Raw genomic sequence first — 19218 nt, forward strand, 5'->3', positions numbered from 1 at the left:
TTAAATCGTAAATTGGTCTACCTCTTAAGTCTTAAACCATAAGCTAGAAAAATATTACTCCTGTTTTCTTAATAACAAACCTCCAACTATTAGCAAGTTCATGATTATGTTGAACTGGAAGTGACCAATGCTGTGGTTAGGCTCCAGTATTAAAGAGATGTAGTAGTTTAGACGATGATGATGAAGATTTCTAGAGTCGGAGCCTCATAGCAAATTAAAATGGCCGCATTTTTCTTGAAACTTCAACTTCATGGTCTTCCCAGGTGTTCTGTAAATGATCTTTAAAACTGTCCCAAGCAAAAACAAAAGACAAGATACAAATCCAAGCACAATCTCAAAATTGGTTCTTTTGGCATCAAGATTCAAGAGTGAAAGAAACAACTCGCATTCAAGACCTCCTGCATATGCATGAATCTATTGATAGCACCTGCAAATATTACTTAAGCTTCTGACAATAAACATTACTAACTATAACAATAATACAATGGAAGTGTGTTCAAGTTACATCTGCAGTATTTGCCCTACAGAGAGGATGTCGTGTGACTCTCCCCACAGCAGTTCAGGGACAATCACGCAGGCTAATTTACAGTGTTCTGCTGCTCGCGTTATACGCTATTACCTTAAACTTAGCTGCTAATACATTCAATTTCATTCCACAAATGCCCTGTTGGAGACTGTAATAGGGAGTTCCGGGCTAAGGGCGAAGATACACATTTTAGGCATCTGCTAACTTATCCGAGCTCAATGGGTTTTCATATAGGTAGCAATTGGCACGTTGTGAGTCATCAGTAATCAAGAGAGGTTACAGATGCCATCCCATTGCTATTATTATGTCTCAAGTCCTGTTGAATTGTGTAGTCATCACAGCTGTTGAAGCTGTTTTGGTGCTTCGCCCTCAATATTGAGTTTGGAAGATCGAGCCCCTCTTTCCCCATCTGCTGCACTTCTTGAGGGGATAGGATCTTTATGTACCACACATTGTTTACGAACTCCCTAAAATGGAATACCATTGTTTAGTAAAACAGATGAGTAATTAACATGAAATCTAGAAAAGTACTCTGTACATCAACGTTTTAGTTAAACAGATGAATAATTAACAATGAAATCATCGTTATCATCATTATCATTACCCCATTGCCTCAAAGAGGCTCCCGCAAGAAGCGGGGTAAGGGGGTCAGTTGTACGCAACCTTACCCCTGCAATTGCAGAGAGGTTGTTTCCAATTGACCCAAAAGCGATAACGGGACGACAACGGTAAGTCCATCTTCTACTTCATGGAAAGGAAGCGAAGAGGTTTTAAGAGCCATTTTGATTTAGTCCATTACATCCCACAGCCAAAAGAACAAATGAATAATTAACAATGAAATCTGCAAAAAAATAAATTACTCTTGTATATCAATCACCACAAAGGTCGTGTTCTCTTTGCCCGATTTTTATTCAATTTAAGTATTTTGTAGATTAAAACTGATTCTTTCTGATTCTGTGGTGTTTTTCGCGTATGCTTTTTACTGATAGAAGCTGATTTTGTTGATTCTAAACATATTTTCACTGAGAAAAGATGATTTTTACTTTATATTTTTAAAGGTTAATAGAACAGTGGCTAATCATATGAGCTACCGTATCCTGAAAACCACACAGCATATTAGCCAAATGTTAGAGAGAGAGAGAACTCCGAAGCTTAGAAATTGTGCAAACTCCCTCTCTTCTCTCACCAAAAGCCTCAATTCCTTACAGATTGAACCCTGAAATCTCAAGCATAGAGATACATCATACATGTCCTAGTGAAATATGACGACCCATTTGCAAGTACAGACCAATAGCAAATGTAAACCCCCGATGTGACACCTAAAGCCAATCTATCTTTTAGAAGTAAAAAATAACATGACTATGCCCTACAAGAGCTCCAATCCTCATTTTTAGGAAAAAGGTGGCGCGTCAAGCAGCTCCATCCTTCCACACAATACACGAGGAGGTGAAACCCACCCCTTCCGAGCCCGCGCAAGTTTTCCCAGGTTTATTGCTACACGACTTTTCTTTGTCCGTCAATTGAAATACCTATTGCCATCATATTGTACAGGATAACATAATACTCACACACACTTTCTAGGGTTCGTAGAGAGAGATATAGGTGGTTTGAGGGAGCATTCCATTTCTTGATCTATCTTCATTGATTACTCCATAGGTTTTTTGACTTTTTCTCCTGGAGCTCGGATTCCCACGTAGATGTCGATGTGTTCTCGACTTCTTTCCTTACTCTTCTTTTTGAATTCGTGTTTGCTAAATTTCTACTTGCTTGTTTGTAGTGAATTGCCCCAACTAATTTGCACTTGTATAAAACTTGAATGCTTAGAATTCATCATCCACTTCATTTATTACTCCCGGAGCTCGGGTTTCCACGTTAATTTTGAAGTGTTCTTTCCTTAATCTCCTATTTTAGAATTCGTGTTTGCTTAATTTCTACTTGCTTGTTGTTTCTCGTTAATAGCCACAACTGATTTGCACTTATATGATATAAATCAAAACATCTTTGTCTTCTCAATTATAGTGAGACAAAGTCACTTTGGTTTGTTATGGGTTAAGCCAGCTGGGGATTTTAAGAGATACCCGATTAGGGAGGTTCAAAGAAACTGGTTTAACATGTAACTGTGGCTTCTTTTTAGAGGACGACTTATCCTCTGTATTTTGTAATCCTTATTACAACTGATTTACAAAATAAAAATAGGAAGTGGATAGAGAGGGGAAAAAAGGAAAAAACATGTACAGAGTCAGAAAAGTTGAAAACCGTACAAAAGGGCAAATGGAAAAAACTTAAAGAAACAGAGGGAGTATTATAGTTATTATTCTGTAGTACTTGGCATTGGTTTAGAATCTTTTGTAATGTCTTCGTACATTCTTACTACTCAAGGTATTTTAGGATTCAGAACGTTTAAGTCACAAACTCACAATACTACTCTGTTATTGTGGTTGTAGCTTCTTGATTATAGAAAGCTACTGTTTACTATGATACAAATCATACAATAAATGTCTTGAAACTGTTATTGAATTTAGATATCTTATAAGGATTTATTCTCCATCAGAAGAGTCGAATATTAAGCCAGAAAAGGAAGAGTCCTTAAGCAGATAAGGAACTTACTGCCAAGGGTCATCAACAGTTAAAAGAGGATTCAAACAGTGAGATATTTCTGAAAGAAGATAAGGAACTTACTGCCAAGGGTCATCACCAAGCAGGAGAATATCATTCTCACGGTCAACAAATACAAGCTGCCAGCCTGATCTCACGGGATCTTCCAATTGGCCTTCTAAGCCAAACAAATGAGCAAGTTCACTGCGCAGCTCCTGATAGCTGCTAAATTTAGATATATCCAGTGACCGCCCAAGGGACCCCGATTTTTGAACCTGTCACACAAGAACTTTATAAGTCCCAAACTCCCAATATACAAACAAGATTATTGCTTCTTATAAGAAATAGAGGAGGCAGTGAGAGAAACTGTTAAAACCTGTTCCTGAAGTATGAAAACTAATCTCAGCTATTCCACCCAAAACACTGAAACAATTTTTTTTAATGAATTGGAAATGTGATGTAATAAAAAGTTAGATGAGCCTCAACTATGAAGTTCGAAACTTGTTCACTTCACTTATCTCCATGACCAGAATCAAAATGGAGTAACAATCTCTATCTTGAATTCAATTTAGTCTGAATGTATAGGTTTGCATGATTTAACCATTACCCTTTTCTCAATTCAAAAGTATTACAAACTTTTGGAGATAGAACATTGTAATTACATATATCGCATACATGCAGTCATGCATCACCCAATGCGCATCAATGCCCTTATTTCTATCCAGGAGCACTTTTCACTTTTCGTTTAAGTAATGATGAATGTCACACACGAACTTGAATCATCTAGTCAGAGTGTCTCATCTCACTTCAGAATTTATGGGTCTGTCAATTGAATTGGTGCAGCATAGCTTATTTGAGTTTGATTCCAAATAAAAAAAAATCCTGGATTCTCAAGCCCCAAAGTAACAAATGCTTCTTCCCACTCCCTCAATCTATAATTCTCAGGCATTTTTCTTACATCTGTATGTACGGAGTACTTTTTTTTATCACTCAGTTCTCCATCTGTAAATGAGTCCCCCCCCTCCCCCATCTTGGTGACTGTTGATTAAATCCCTTTAAAAATTCAAAGAATCCGAGAAAAAGGGAACACCAGTGGTGACTTGGCAATAGATAGATGGAAAAATTATGTGCCGACCCCCCCCCCCCCTAACCCGCATCATGGCCGAGCAAGTGATCTCCAAAATATTGTTCTCTTAACGCTCCCAAAACAATCACAATAGATACAAGTGAATCCAAACAGATGTCAGACACATCCACTATAACCAAAGTTTCAAAAGACCCAAACAGTTCATTTTCAAGTGCACTTTATTTTAATGTATCATGCATAACATGCAGAAAATTAAAGCCGGCACATTGATTGAATTTAATTCCAAACCAACAGCTTCAAGGCAGAGGCTCAAACCCACTCCCAACACAACCACAGATATTTTCAAGTACTTCATTTAGTCAATAGATAACATGCATTCATGTTATTTAGGAGGGGAGTTGACAGAAAAACAGAAATTCAACTTAAATCTGCTTAAATTCCCTTCTTCCCCCTTTTCTTTTCCTTTTGTCTTAATGTATGCTCTCTTGGTCTCTCCTTACCACTTTTTAGTGAACTCATTGCAGTAGGTAGTTTCCTCTTTATCAATAGCACCTCCTATATTCTATGCATATCAAAGGGAAAAAGAATGTCACACAATAAAAATAAGTCCAAGACCAAGAGACTCACCTTTACAAAGGTTCTACTAGGTGGGTTTGCTATATCATCATTTTCTGATGACTGCAAGAACCCTGATTCATCCACACAACTACTAGTCATCATATCAGAAGCAGGTGGAAAATCACTCCCTGCAGCACTTGAGAAACTGGAACAAGCAAACGGCATGGACAATGAGTCATTCTCATTGTTATTACTTCTGATGTTCGCCAGCTCATTCTGCTGAACATTCACCCCAAATAACATATTGTTCTGTGGATCACCAATACCATGGTACATAGAAAATTCCCTACCAGGTAAAGGGGGTAACAAAGACGACAGATCAGAGATCCTAGTTTGAGGCCCTCCTAACTCTTCAACTTGAGGCAATGAGCATGGAGCAGTACTAGAAGAATGCTGAGGTTCAGCTGCAACTCGCTTCGATAATAAGGGAGAAGAAGATGCCAAAGGGTTAGAGTTAGGTATATTGATTTGTCGAGAATCTCGGGATCCAGCATCCTGCGAGAATAAATTTTGTCGGGATCCACCATCCTGTGAGAATGAATTCAATAAACTATGCATTGGAGATATGTCAGAAGCAGTGTTCATGATAGAGTTCGAAAATATTTGCTGTGGACATGAAGAAGAAATTGATTCCAAGGATGTAGGCAGAGCCTGAGTGGATGACCCAAACGGAGGTGTCTTGCTGACAATCTTTGGAATTTGTTGTTGATCAGAAAATTGATTCCGTAGTTGCTCAAAGTGTGGAAGCTGCTGCTGCTGCTGGTGGTCACCATATGCACGGCAATTTTGCAGTTGTTGCTGCAGGAGCTGACCTTGGACTTGATTGTGTGCCACAGTTGGGTTTTCATGAAAGTTCTGAACTAAGGTTTGCTGTGATTGGGCTTGCTGTAACAATTGGTTTGTTAGAGATGACGGCTGGCAAGACATATTCTGATTCGGCTGGAACTGGAGAAGAGATTGGTTGGGACGTTTCTCCAAGCCCCGCGAATCTTGTAAAGCAGCAGATGCCATTGTTTGAAATATATCAGGTTGTAGGCCCAATAGTGCAGGGTCCAGCCTTGGTTGCATCCAGGGTGTCAGTCCATAACCTTGGAAATTTAAGGACGGCATGCAACGATCTCCAACCTCTCTCTGGAGCCACATAAGCGGAGAATTGAGGCCCATGTCACCATCCTTCATAACTAGCCAAGGGATATCCAGAGAAAAAGAAAGTTGAAAATAAAAGATGCACAGACAAGAGCAGATGAAGACAAGGGTTAGTTTCTCATACACAAATCAAATAGACAAGAGTATGGCCAAACTAAAGCAAAATAAACCAACCTGGAAAGGATGGCAGACCAGATGGCCATGGACGCTTCAGTCTAAGGGGGAATGGAGAAGGATACATGGGGAACGTAGTCAACGGTTCAATCTCCCATAAAGAGACCCTAGGCTGCCTTTCTCCAGCAGTGGATTCATCCCAGCCGACCTGCGTATACAGAAGTTTCAGTGGGTCAAGTGTTGTATGTCAGAACTGAAAGCACAAAAAAGGAGTTTAATATTTGAATATGCACAAAATAATAATGTTTTCATATATTTTGGACCAGCTTCCTATAAATCAATCAAATACAGACCAGGTCACATCCAATTGAAAAGCAGATAAGTAATAATCAGTCGTATGTAATTATGTATCAGTAACGCACTACCGCTATACCGACACCACATAGTGGCTAAAATAAAGAACAAAGGGTCTTAACTTTTAAAAGATTACTTGCAGAGGTTAAAAAATTGCTTAAAATCCATAAAAAAGGAATTGAGATGACTTGACCAACCTTCACTGAGCGCCAATGGGAGTTAGGCCAACGAGCAGGATCCAAATCACTAATACCCGTTATTGTGCCCATATACCTAGAAGAACATCATTTGTGTTAGGAAGTGCCAAGACTCATTTGAAAGACCAATGACAATTGAAGGAACAAATATGAGGTAAGTAAGACTACGCCGGTAGAACACATTTCACAGCAGTGATGATTATCTTGAGCAATTACCATTCATAAAAGCATGCTAATACACACTTCTTGTTATTTTGTGAGAACAAGTAACTAATAAGTACGGAGAATTTTTTATTTTATTTTGAAACGACCAAGTCACCTACCTATCAGCAGGTTTTTATTTGAGTGGCACTACCAACTAACGGCAGACGTTAGGTAATTTTTATGTCTTCCTTTGAGTGGTAGTGCTACCCAAGCAAAAGCTTGTTGTAAGATAATTGTTTTGGGGAAATAAAACTAGGTAGTTCATGACAACAGTTTTATTATTGATCTTGTAGACAGATCAAAATCAGATCAAAATCAAGCAAACACCTTGTCATATACAAAACATTTTCAAGCAATTCAAAATGCTCGAATGAACAACTATCCTCAAGGCTCAAGTTGAAATTACAAGTCTGGAAATTAAACAATCACCCCTAAATTGAAAACCCTAACGTAAATAGTTTGAGACTTTGAGTTGTAATAGTTTTGGTTTGGAAACGATGTATATCATAAATCTTGTTTCTCAAAAAAATAAATAAAAAAAATAACCCTTATGTAAATATTGATGAGCATTCAACATATTGTAGCTATAATTACTTGTTCCGACCCTCCAATATATACTTCCTCCATTCTTTTTTAGTTGCAACACTTTCTTTTTAGGGCAATATCATATTACTTGCAACTGAGCGTCCAACCCATATATACTAAGTTTTGTACAACAAAGACAAAATAATATCCCACCCCTTCCTACTTCCTATCTCTTTCCTCAACCCTTCCCCTTACCCATGCCAACTAAGTCCAACCACCACGCCTGCACCTATGCGTACTAAACCACAGTCACTTTAGCCACCAGGCCCACCATCACCTCTCCCTCTCTCATTCTGAGTTTCTCACTCGGCCTCCCGCTTCAAATCCCGACTTCATTTGTCAATTACGTCCTCCCATCTTCAAGTGATATCAAGCTCATCTCTCTCTCCACCACCACCACTGCCAACTAAGTCCGACCACCATGCATGCACCTATGCCTACTATACTTTAGCTTAGTTCCTTAATGTTATTTGGCAGGGAAGAAGATCATAAATGAAAGACAAGTTTCAACCTTGGATTTCCTCGATACTTCATAAAGCCAAAATCACTACAAGTGACAAAAAGGGTCCAAAGATCAGCATAAGCCACTAGGATCACGCTCCTTTTCCTCCATATTCAATTTACACACAATGAATTTTCCAAAATGCGATTTCCTAAGGAAGTTAATGGAAGATCGATACTAAGTTGAATGTACAATTCATCGCAAGGAAATCAATGGAAAGATGATGTCAGTTCAACAACCCATCACAAAACCTTATCTGGGCCAACAAATTGCTGCACAAGAATCTGAAATTATCTGAATACAGGGAGACAACTTTGTGAATCCCAAAAATAATACTCCGTCCATCAAGTTTTCACTCTTTGGTTTGGCACAAATATTAAGGATAGTTGTTAAATGTGAATTAAAAAATGACCATGTTGCATGTGATGTTACTGTGTCTGCGTTATCCCCAGTTACTATTTCTTTATACATACTACTTTGTATCTTGTAATAAAAAAAAGTTTTATTGCCTTGGCAATCCAGTCAATAGTCAAACTGAAGATGCTTCAGTGGTGCATGCTTATTGTCCAATTTAAATTGGGTTTTGGGTTATTATTCATGGTGAAAATTATGCGGTATGTGAATTACGATCTACAAGTGAGGCAATGAGAAGGGAGAGACATTCTACACTACACAAGTAGTTGCTTTGATTAGCGAGAACAATCATCCCGGTAAGCACATACCTGCGAACACTTGACTCTTCTGTTTCAAACAGCATCCGAAACCGCATGCCCACAGAGACACGGGTATGGTAGACAGCTTTCACATACTTAGCTAATGAAACCACAAATTCAGAAGGGCTGGCCCTGGAGAAATTATATGTAAGCATATATTTCACTAGTGAAGTGTGCTAACATATGAGATACTTGTAGAAGCATACAATTTATACCTGGGATTAAAAAATACTGTGAAACGGCTGTTTGTAGAAGCTGCATGAGCCGCTGCAGCAAGAAGACCTATATGCATGCTATCACTTGACAATACTGATGAAGGCATCACAGTTTGCGGACGATTAGCTCGCCGAATGCCAAGGAGTAACTGATTCTTCTCATTCCTGATAAAGGAAACCACATAACAAGCAACAATTTTGAACTATTATAGATCACACATGTGGCAATACATTGCTTTTGCAACAGCTAATAAAAATATGTTGCTTAAAGAAAACTACCAAGGCATCAACTCTACTGGACCACAAAACGAGCCATGCTAGGTATTTTTAGAACGTTAATCTATCGTTTTCTTTTAGTTAATATTTGTATCTATTCTGAACGCCAAAAGATAACCGAAAAAGGGCACATACAAACTAGCCATAGGCAAATGGCATATAAGAAAATGCACTTACCAAATGAAGATGACAGAATCCCCAGCAACAAGTCTTTTAGCACTTACAAAGACACTCCATCCAGTGGTAAGAAGATGCCTCTTAGGCTGCCCTGCAATGACAAGCCAACATTCCAAGATGAAATCCAGCAATGGACTACCAGGCGTACAAAGAAATTTTCACTTTTATCATCACAATCTTTTATGATTGATCACATACTTGATGCGAAACAACATATGCTGCAACACATGATGAAAAACACCATAAGCAGTTCAACTAGTAGTTTATGTTTAACTTTTAGTGTTTCTGCTTAAATTTAAGTATTGAGTGTTGGACACGAGTACTTGTAAGGTCATGTTTTGTTCACCCTATTTCGACTTATTTTAGGAAAAATAAATAAGTTCAGATAAGTTCTAATAAGTTTCAATAACCTCAGCTAAGTTTAGATAAGTGAAAATCATATGAATAGAAGTGTCAAGTGTCAGATTAGGCTATTTTAGGTCCAAAATGAAGTGTCAAGTGTCCATACGATGATACGAGTCGGAATGTTGAAGACCTAACACAGGTACTTGAGGTGAAAATGTGAAATGAAAGGTCCGAGTAACAGATATTTATTCCAACAATGCCATGTCCATCGGCTCACTTAAAAAAAGCTCTTGATACAAGGAACCTTCTGTATTGGCTTCCTACTGCTATTGCTAACATCTGTGAAGTCAATAGGTAGAAACTTACCCCGAAAGATATGTCTAAATTTCCATTCGTTGTCATGCAGATCCCTAGCCATCAATTCTTGAGCAGGAGGTTGTTGAGTGTAATCCTGTCATATGTCCGATTGACAATTACCATTGATGCACAGGACACACAAGCAAAGAGAAAAATGGGATGCCAGATAACTCGAAACAACACTTACAAGGGGAGGGAAGACTTTTTCAGCTGCCCTACGAGGAACAGAAAATCCTCCATGAGTACTAGTGTCACTTGCAGTCAATGTTTTACAGAAATAGTTAGTTGGCTGTTTGCTGGGAGTACCCAATTCTGCAGGTAGGAGACAGACATCTTTTTGCTCTTGCTACAAAAATAACAATTCACTTACCAACTACCATTGCAGACAATCACAAAAGTAGAAAATTCCACACGTTATAGAGAAAACACAATACCAGAGTCAGGGGCTGCAAGGTCATCTGAGCATATACTTCATCTGTCTCTACATCTGCCTGTAATAACAGATATGAACCTCAGGAGGCAGCAGGCACAAATATTCACACGAACAAAAACCTAAGCAAAAAGCACTTACATGCATGGTCACATCATGAAGCTGACAAATAAGTTGTGCAGGCAAGCTAGGATAATTAGGAATATGAGCATCTACTTCTTTATTAGTTGAAGCTGCAACCTGCAGGCATTTTCAAAAATTGTCAGACCAAATCGGCGAAATATTTATAACTTCATTTTTTGAGAAAGCTAGAGTATTTTCCAACTTCATGTAGGATAAATAACTACCACAAAGTAAAACAGAAGCAACCTAAACATCACATTTCCAGCATGCATTAACAACAAACTAAAGAACTACTTAGCAGTTCAGAATTACTTCTAAACGGGAATTAGATACCTGCTCACTATGACCCTGAGGAAAATATACAACACGGCTTCCCACAGGAGGCAAAGAGACTAGAGGACCAGCACATGCATGCCACAGTTCTGAGTTCAAAACTTTCTTCTCACCTGAAAAAAAAAAATTAGCCACAGCTCAAATGTAATGGAAGAATCATAGCTACACAACAAGCAGAGAAAGCACATAGCGAGGTATACAGTTATATCAGCAGCCATATCAACTTTTTGATGATCTAAGATGACAACTTTTTTTATATCTACCACAAGAAGTAGCATAATATTCAATCTTATAGTGATTGTATTGTAATATTTGGACTTTTGATCATACCACTAGCGTGATGACAGCTGTGAATCATCTGCATTGCCCGCGAAAGTGATTCAGTTACATTTTTCCTTTTCTTAACTTCTTACTGCTTAAACACAAAGGAAACCCGAACCATTGAAATGATGGGGAAAGGATCCAGAAAGTTTGATCACATGATGTCCAAATGCTCTGATTCCTCCAAGGAAAGGTCGAGAATCAAGATACTGATTTCTATAAGAAGTATCTGCTTGTTTTTTTTTCAGAATTGGCAACAAAATCTAATGATTTATCAAGTAAAGAGAAGACGGACCTAAATCAAAATCTAGGCTTATATTCTCAATTAATGAAACTTAATAATTTTGTGCAACTGCAATTAGTCACATAAAGAATAACTATGTTAAACTAAAACCCTTCCAAATTAGTAAATAAAACACAAACCAATCCCCTTTCCTTGCCTGAATACCCCCAGCCCCAACCCCAATTTCGCTTCCCCGCTATAGTTCACACACTGTATAGTACCTCAAACTACACTTATCCAGCAACACAAATCAGACAAAACGAAAGCAACCGAGAAACAGTAGGGAAGTTGCTAAACGTCAAGTGGCTTGTGACCAAATTGGACACAGGTCAACCCATACAACCTCTTTCAAGTACCAACACGAGTATGTAAGTTCTAATAACACAAGTGACTCTTATTGGTACTAATTAGTAGCATATTGGTATACCAACAACACACTAATTCATTACCAATAGGTACCAATACGAGTCATTTGCGTCCATTTTGGACATAAGCCACTTTTGACATAGACTTCCTCACTAGAAATTAGGCTTGAATATAAATTCAGTTCTTACATTACTATATAATCTATGCAAAGCATTAGAACTTCCGAAAATCTATAACAAAAATTGAAGAAAATTAGAGGGTGTTCGAGAAATCAGCTTACCTTCCTCGGGTTGATGAGGAAAACCTGAAGATGACAATCTCATTTTGCAAAATCAATCAACAAAGAACCCCCAAAAATTAGGGAAAACAAAAAAAGACCAAAAAAAAAAAAACTTCCTACCCCCCACCCCCCCTCCAAAAACCGTCCTCGAATTTCCCAAGAAAGGGAAATAAATTTTGCTCAACCAAAACCAGTTCCACTGCAAAAATCCACCCTTCTCTGCTTCATGCGCCTCAGATCTCCACACCCACTCACCCAAAAAAATAAAACCAAAAATGGAGCCTTTTTCAGTAGCTCAAGCAGCTCAAAACATGGCGAACACTTACTCAGACAAAAACCCCATTTAATTGAGCTGGGTATTTGAAGTGAGCTAACTAGGGTTTGAACGATTTTCCCCAAAAAAGCTTCTAGGTAGATCTCTAAGTTCAGTTGGAGGAGGAGAGAGAAAATGGTAAAAAATGCGCCAAGTTGCTGAATGATTGATTGAAGCTGGTACGAAAGTTTAAGCTAGGAGCCTAATGAGTCCTTTGTGCTAGATCTTTTTGGGAGTATTTTCGGACAGCCGAACCCAGTAGAGAGGAAGGTAGTACCGTAGTAGAGTAGTAGTACTGTAGTAGTAGTAGTAGCAAGAAAAAGGAGCAAGTAGGAGAGAGAAAATGGGTGGGGAAGAGGAAAGTGCTCTAAAAAATGCTAACTCTAAACTTGCCTTCTTTAAGCTCAAACTTAGCCCATTATTTTTGGTATGATTGTGTACTCTCCTACACTTCCTATTCCCAATTGTCTACACCCACTCCAAGAACCAAGGCCACATGATGAGTATACGAATTATGGAGAGGTAGTAAGTTGACCACTATGGACTTCTCGAGTCTTGACTCTCGTGGAAGAATGTCACTCTCGACTTCTCGAGTTTTGACTTTAGGGGGAGAATTTGTAATACATCGTATTATGATTTATGATAATATTTTAGAGAGGTTTTCTTACGATTGAATATAGAAAACGTGAGTGGAGAGTGTCGGGAGGGCATGGTGAATGCGTTGACGATTCAACCATTTGTATTTGATGAAATCAGGGAGAATCGAGCTGGAGATGTGCAGTTGTAACACCCCGACAATTCCCTCTTTTCTAAAATAACCTTTTAATATAAAACGTAGAGAATTATCAAGGCATTATCGCCCGTGTGAAAACGTTACGGCTTATTCAGAATTTTGCAGCGGAAAACATAAAAATAACTTTTAGGTTCATAAATAATCTATTACATATTAGGTCCGAACCAATTAACTGAATTAAGGAAATACGAATAGTACGACAAATTTCAAATCCAAGTTAACAAATTAAATCACTTAATTAAACGAATAGAACTACAAGCTCTCTAATCCCGATCCCAATGATGCATCATCTTCAAACCTGTAGATGGGCAACGCTTATTGATCCTTAGAGACTGCTCACCAAAGATGGGTCATCACAGGATCAATAAGGCATAGCCATGATCAACACACACAAACAAAGCACGTAATCAGCAAAGCTGAGTACTACATATTAAAACAACAACAATCCTAGCATGATACTATCAAACCAACAACCCTAACATGATACTAATAAATATAAGTAAGGACAGACAAAACATAATAATTTGACGACTATACTTGACTAGACTAAGCTAGGCTTAATAACCATAATATTATTTTAGTTGAAATAGACAATGGACCGAGTTGACCATCCAGAAGTCTTCACTAAGGAAGACGAGGTACGGGCGCGACTCCGTAACCTCATTGACCTGCGATATCGAGGAACGTTTAAATAAAAATAGGACACGGTGATCAATCCGGTCCCAGAAAAGGCCATGGGCTACCACCATGAACCCCAACTCCTGTTTGTCCGTCACTTCAGACGTGCACAGTCTAAAGCTATTGCTATTCAGTTTCACTTTACATGATTTATAAATTGAGATTCCGTTATGACTCAACCATTACATAAGACAGACAATTCACATTTGTTCACAACTGTTTTTATCTTGGAATTAAGTAAGTGATCATAAAAGCATCAATCAAGACTCATTCCAACTTAACCAACCTTTCCTTTAACCATGAGCAACCCTGTATATGGGCATAAAGTTTCAACTTACTAAACAAGGTCCTCCGCCCTTATAAAGTAGTGAAAAGATAGAAAGGGAACAACGACCAATCGATCCAACCCAATCATATAGAATAATCTAGTGTTCCCAACCAACATGTTTGTATCAAACATCCATACTAACATGTTACAGTTCTTATAGTGCAAAATACGTTCAATAGGTTTGCCCAACAGTATTAAACATGCACATTCAATATAACCCAGTTCGTCCATAATATCAACATCACCAAGTTCAACAATAATATCAACATAACCAAGTTTAACAACAAGATTCAACATGGTTTCAACAATTAGCACACATTCCAAGCACACAGGTATGTACGTACCTTGTGTAAACAAACTGATAGGCCACTTTAACACTTTCAAAAGTTGCCTAAAGAGAATTCTCCACCTAACAACAACCAATATAGACTCATATCAATTCATATTGAATTTTCAGCAACATTAGGGAGCTTCAAACCCTTCTTAAACATAATTAGAACGTTTCCCAATATCAAAACTTGAATATTTAATTTCCTAGCATCATAATTATTATATTAATTATTGAAATTCGTTGAAAACTCTTCAAAGCATCATACTTTAAATTCCAGCAATATAACTAATTTCAAACTACCCCAAACCATAATTAACATGTTTGAAATCATAAAAACAATAACTTTAATAACTTATAATCATCCTACTATGATTTTAAAACTATTAAAACTTAAAATTCATGCTTTAATAATTAAAATTCTTATTTCAATCCAATTATATAATCTGAAAATTAAATTATTAATTAATCAAAATATATAATCTGAAAATTCATAGCTTAATCATAAAAATCATAAATTTAATTCAAGAAACATAAATTAAATTATTAAAACGTAATTAAAAACAATAATTTAGCTTAGGGTTCAAGAAACAACCAAAAGAGGAGAAAGGAGTTGCTGGCGGGCGGCAGGGCGCGGCAGCGGCGGTGGTTAGGCGAGCCAGGAGACGCGGCTGGCGCGTAGTGGTTGCGGATGGGCTGGTTGCCGAAGGTGGTGATGGCCAGCGTGGAGTAGTGACGAAACAGAGAGGAGAGAGAACGACGCCGACGAAATAGATGGACGGTGGAGGAAGCCGGGCGTCGGAGGAGAGCAGCGACGGCGGCTGCTGCTGCTCGGCGTCGGTTGTGGTTGCGTGCGACTGCAGTGTTTCGCACAAACAGGAATTTTGAGTGAGGGGAGCAAGGAAACGAAAGGGAAGAAAGAAAGAACGAAGCAAGAGAGAGAGAGAGAGAGAGAGAGAGAGAGAGAGAGAGAGAGAGAGAGAGAGAGAGAGAGATTACCGGCGTGAAGGCTGCGGTGAGGGTGGTCGCCGGTGAGTGGTGACGGCGGCCGTGAACAACAATGGAGGCTTGAGAGTGGTTTTCACGTGAATGTTGAAAGAGAGAGAGAAGGGTTTGATTTCTTGTTTTTGCTTTTTACGTGAAATTGAAAGAGAAGGGAGTAATTATTTTTTTGGGTTTTATTATTTGGGCTTCACCCAATTGGGCTAGAATTAGGATTTAGATTTAGTATTTGAATCCAAAATCGGTTATGATTGTTTTCTAAATTTAATTGTGTTTTCGTAATTCAAATTCTTTCAACATCAATTCTAAAATTATTTTTGATTTCATAAATCATTGAAATATTTAAAATGTATAAAAATAAATATTCGTAAATTACATATTTATTTCTGAAATTCGTAAATTCTATTTAAATATAATTAACTATACATTAAAATATATTAATAAAATGTATAAAATTACGGGGGATTACAATCTACCCCTCTTAAAAGAAGTTTCGTCCCGAAACTTGACCCGAAAATTCACACATTTTTCAAAAGTTTTCAACTTATTCCTATTGGAGAAGTACTTGTGCCACTCATGTGCACTCTTTTGCCAACTTAAAGTTACTTGTAATATTCACGAACACATTTTCTTATGCGGAGAATCTATGTACTTTGCATCAGCATGAATAAGTTGCTAAAAATAAGCATAAAAATGCATATAAATACCATAAAAATAGGTAAAAAGCGCGAATTTCTATCGCATTCTACCCCCCTTAAAGAAAACGAGTTACGCCCTCGTAACTCATCTCAAGGAATAACTTTGGATATTTCTACTTCATCGAATCATTTCCCCAACGCTATATTTCCACTAAAATCGTAGCAAGTGGGATTTCTACACTTCTTTCCACACAATGCCTCAATAGGTGGTATCTTAAAGCTCACATAGTAACTATTGTTGCAAGAAATTCAATCGAATTTAGATGGTCTTCCCAATTACCCTTAAAGTCAACAACACAGGATCTCAACATATTTTCCGTTAGTAATCTCAGTTTGTCCATCGATCGCAGGTGGAAAGCAGTACTCATTTTCAATGTCGCCCCCAAGATTCACTAGACCTTTTTGCCAAAGCTTCAGACTTTTATGGTGAGGATCTCAAATGTTGCCCCATAAAGATAATGTCTCCAAATCATTCAAAGTGAACACAATAACAACTAACTCTAGATCAAGGGTAGGGTAATTGATTTCATAAGGTTTCAATTGTCGTGACGACAGGTGCGGAGGTCAAACATTCCTTTAACATCTGGAAAGCTTCTTCACATTTCTCACTCCACTTGAATTTCGATTCCTTTTTCAACAAGTTGGTCCTTGGTTTTTCTTTGTTCGAAAATCTTTCACAAACTCCCTATAATAGTCAGCTAGGCCTAGGAAACTTCGGATATCAGACACGTTCCTTTGGAGTTGGTCACTCACTCACAACTTGATTCTTAGTAGGATCTACAGAAACTCCTTCTACTCAGCTTTCTCTTTCTAGTGATCCTCATTACGGCTTTCATGGATGTATAACTCTTGGGCTTAAATCTTAGCACTTTCACTAATTCATACATTACCATCTTTTCAAGACAACAAATGATTTCTAACGATCCTGGATCACTCAAATTTTCTCTTAAATTTACTCCCTTACGTAACATAGCTCTCAATCAATTTAGTCCTTTACTTTTCCGTCGGTGTCACTTATACACATATGACTTCAAGATTTGTATACTTCATTTAATAAAACTAGATTCTTTCTAAGCGTCTCCAAGTAATTCTCAAGTGTTTGTCATGCTCTTTCTCATTCCTTGAACAAATCGGGATATCATCAATAACATAATATCGAACTTAATTCGAAATTCGTAGAAAATCTTATCCATCAAATCCATAATTATGGTAGGTGCATTGGTTAACCCAAAAGACATTATTCTAAACCCATAATGACAATAACGAGTCCTAATGAGGTCTTAGTCCCTTATCAGCTATCCTCAATTGGTGATACTTCAAACACAAATCAGTCTTCGAGAACACACTCGCCCAATTCATTGATCCAATATGTCATCTATTCTAGGCAAATGATACTTGGAGTTTAGCTCCCTAAATTCGATGCATAATTCCATACTCTTATCTTTCTCCTTAATAAACAACACATGAGCTCCTCACGGTGACGCACTAGGCCTAACATACTCCTTAACGAAACAACTATTGCGATTGTGTCCTAATTAGATCATTTATAGGTGTCGTTTCAGGATTTAACTCTATAGTGAACTCAAATGCTCTAGCTGGTAACATACTTGCAATTTCACTCGGAAACACATCAATGAATCCACTCACAATGGCAATTACATCCTTGATTTCCACTCCAACTTCTTTACCCACTTCTAACACACTGCAGAAAAATAGTTCACACTCCTTATTCATCAAGTCCTCACTTGCATTACAGAAAAAAAAACTAAAGGTTTTTGGACTTCTCAAAACATCTATACGAGGTCAATCTTCCAATATGGTTCCTTAAATTTACTTTCTGAATTCCACAGTACGTCTATCTTAGCCTTGTACAAATTTAGCCAATCCCATCACGAGGTTTATCAATTATTGTGCCTTTTGCTTTCTCATTAAAGGAGTTTCCTTAAGGCAGTAACAACGAAGCCCAATTGAATATCTCAACAGCGCTAAGTCTAACCCCATTTTCTCTCCACCATAAATCAGCCTCATCTTCCAAGTACAGTACAACTTGACCCACTCTCCTGTTCTCAAGACAGTTCACATCCCCAAACAGTTTCTCAAACTCTCTAACCCAGTTCTCTAAAAAGGTAGGATCAGCTTGCTTCTTAAAGTATGGTGGCTTAACTTTGGTTAGTCTCTCAAACATGTCCCCAGTAGAATCAGGACGCTCAGTTCTCTCTTCAGCCAGTCTTCCCGCCAAAAGGCGAATAGTAGCAACTAACTCACTATTGCTTGACATTCTAGTGTGCGACCTAAAATAACTCATATGTCCCCTCTACGAAAGAAATTTAGATTTGATCATAGAAATCGCATCAACAAACACTTATTCAAGAATGTACACCAATAATAGAGCAATCATCGTCACTCATTCAAGAAAATATCCCCATCAAGGACATACAATTTGAAAACCAATGAATGGAAGTTCAATCACAACAAATAAGTAATAATATTCCCATTCGGGTGCCCAAAATAAACTCATGATCATTTGGATTATCAATAATCTAACTCTATTCCTCAAAAGAATGTTAATAACAATTTCTAAACCATAATAACACACTTGTCCTCAAATTAACATAAAGGTTCTATGACACAAACATAAACTATTGTTGGCGAATAATGGAATTCTCAAACTGGAAATGAATACTTTAACTTCTATTGCTAACTCTATAAAGGTTTATTACATCCTTGAAAATAATAAAGAACATTTCAAACTTCAATAAACTTTAACTTTAAACTGTTGTAGCTTCGCTACTTATTCTTTAAAACATAAAAGAGCTAATTAACTATTTATGACTTCAAAATATTTGTGGCCTCTTGCCTATCCATTGCTCCTGAAACTTGCGGAGTGAAATTTAGATCTCAAAATCATCAAACTCTTCTCCAGGGTCTTCA

General features: G+C 37.7%; 1 protein-coding gene and 1 long non-coding RNA gene across 3 annotated transcripts; both read right to left on the reverse strand.

Annotated features, from left to right (window-relative positions):
* Positions 1-434: 434 nt before the first annotated feature.
* LOC110785154 (auxin response factor 6) lies at positions 435-12894 on the reverse strand. Of its 2 annotated transcripts, none has more exons than XM_021989601.2 (14): positions 12148-12894; positions 10898-11010; positions 10583-10681; positions 10446-10502; positions 10199-10357; positions 10021-10105; positions 9310-9400; positions 8857-9021; positions 8651-8773; positions 6638-6713; positions 6147-6294; positions 4836-6007; positions 3206-3396; positions 435-993 (listed from the first exon to the last, which is right to left on the reverse strand). In XM_021989601.2, exons 1-14 carry the CDS (start codon positions 12188-12190, stop codon positions 786-788), a joined length of 2730 nt encoding a protein of 909 aa, XP_021845293.1. In that variant the 5' UTR covers positions 12191-12894; the 3' UTR covers positions 435-785. The 2 variants fall into 2 exon arrangements, with proteins under 2 accessions (XP_021845293.1, XP_021845299.1); XM_021989607.2 differs by having other exon boundaries at positions 8651-8767; positions 12148-12829.
* Positions 12895-13356: 462 nt separating this feature from the next.
* On the reverse strand, positions 13357-15911 carry LOC130467157 (uncharacterized). The gene is made up of 4 exons (XR_008927316.1): positions 15587-15911; positions 15183-15444; positions 14604-14668; positions 13357-13585 (listed from the first exon to the last, which is right to left on the reverse strand). It is a non-coding gene; the product is annotated as an uncharacterized lncRNA (long non-coding RNA).
* Between the last annotated feature and the right edge of the window lie 3307 nt (positions 15912-19218).

The sequence above is a fragment of the Spinacia oleracea genome, chromosome 2, assembly GCF_020520425.1.
Source record: "Spinacia oleracea cultivar Varoflay chromosome 2, BTI_SOV_V1, whole genome shotgun sequence".
NCBI lineage: Eukaryota > Viridiplantae > Streptophyta > Magnoliopsida > Caryophyllales > Amaranthaceae > Spinacia > Spinacia oleracea.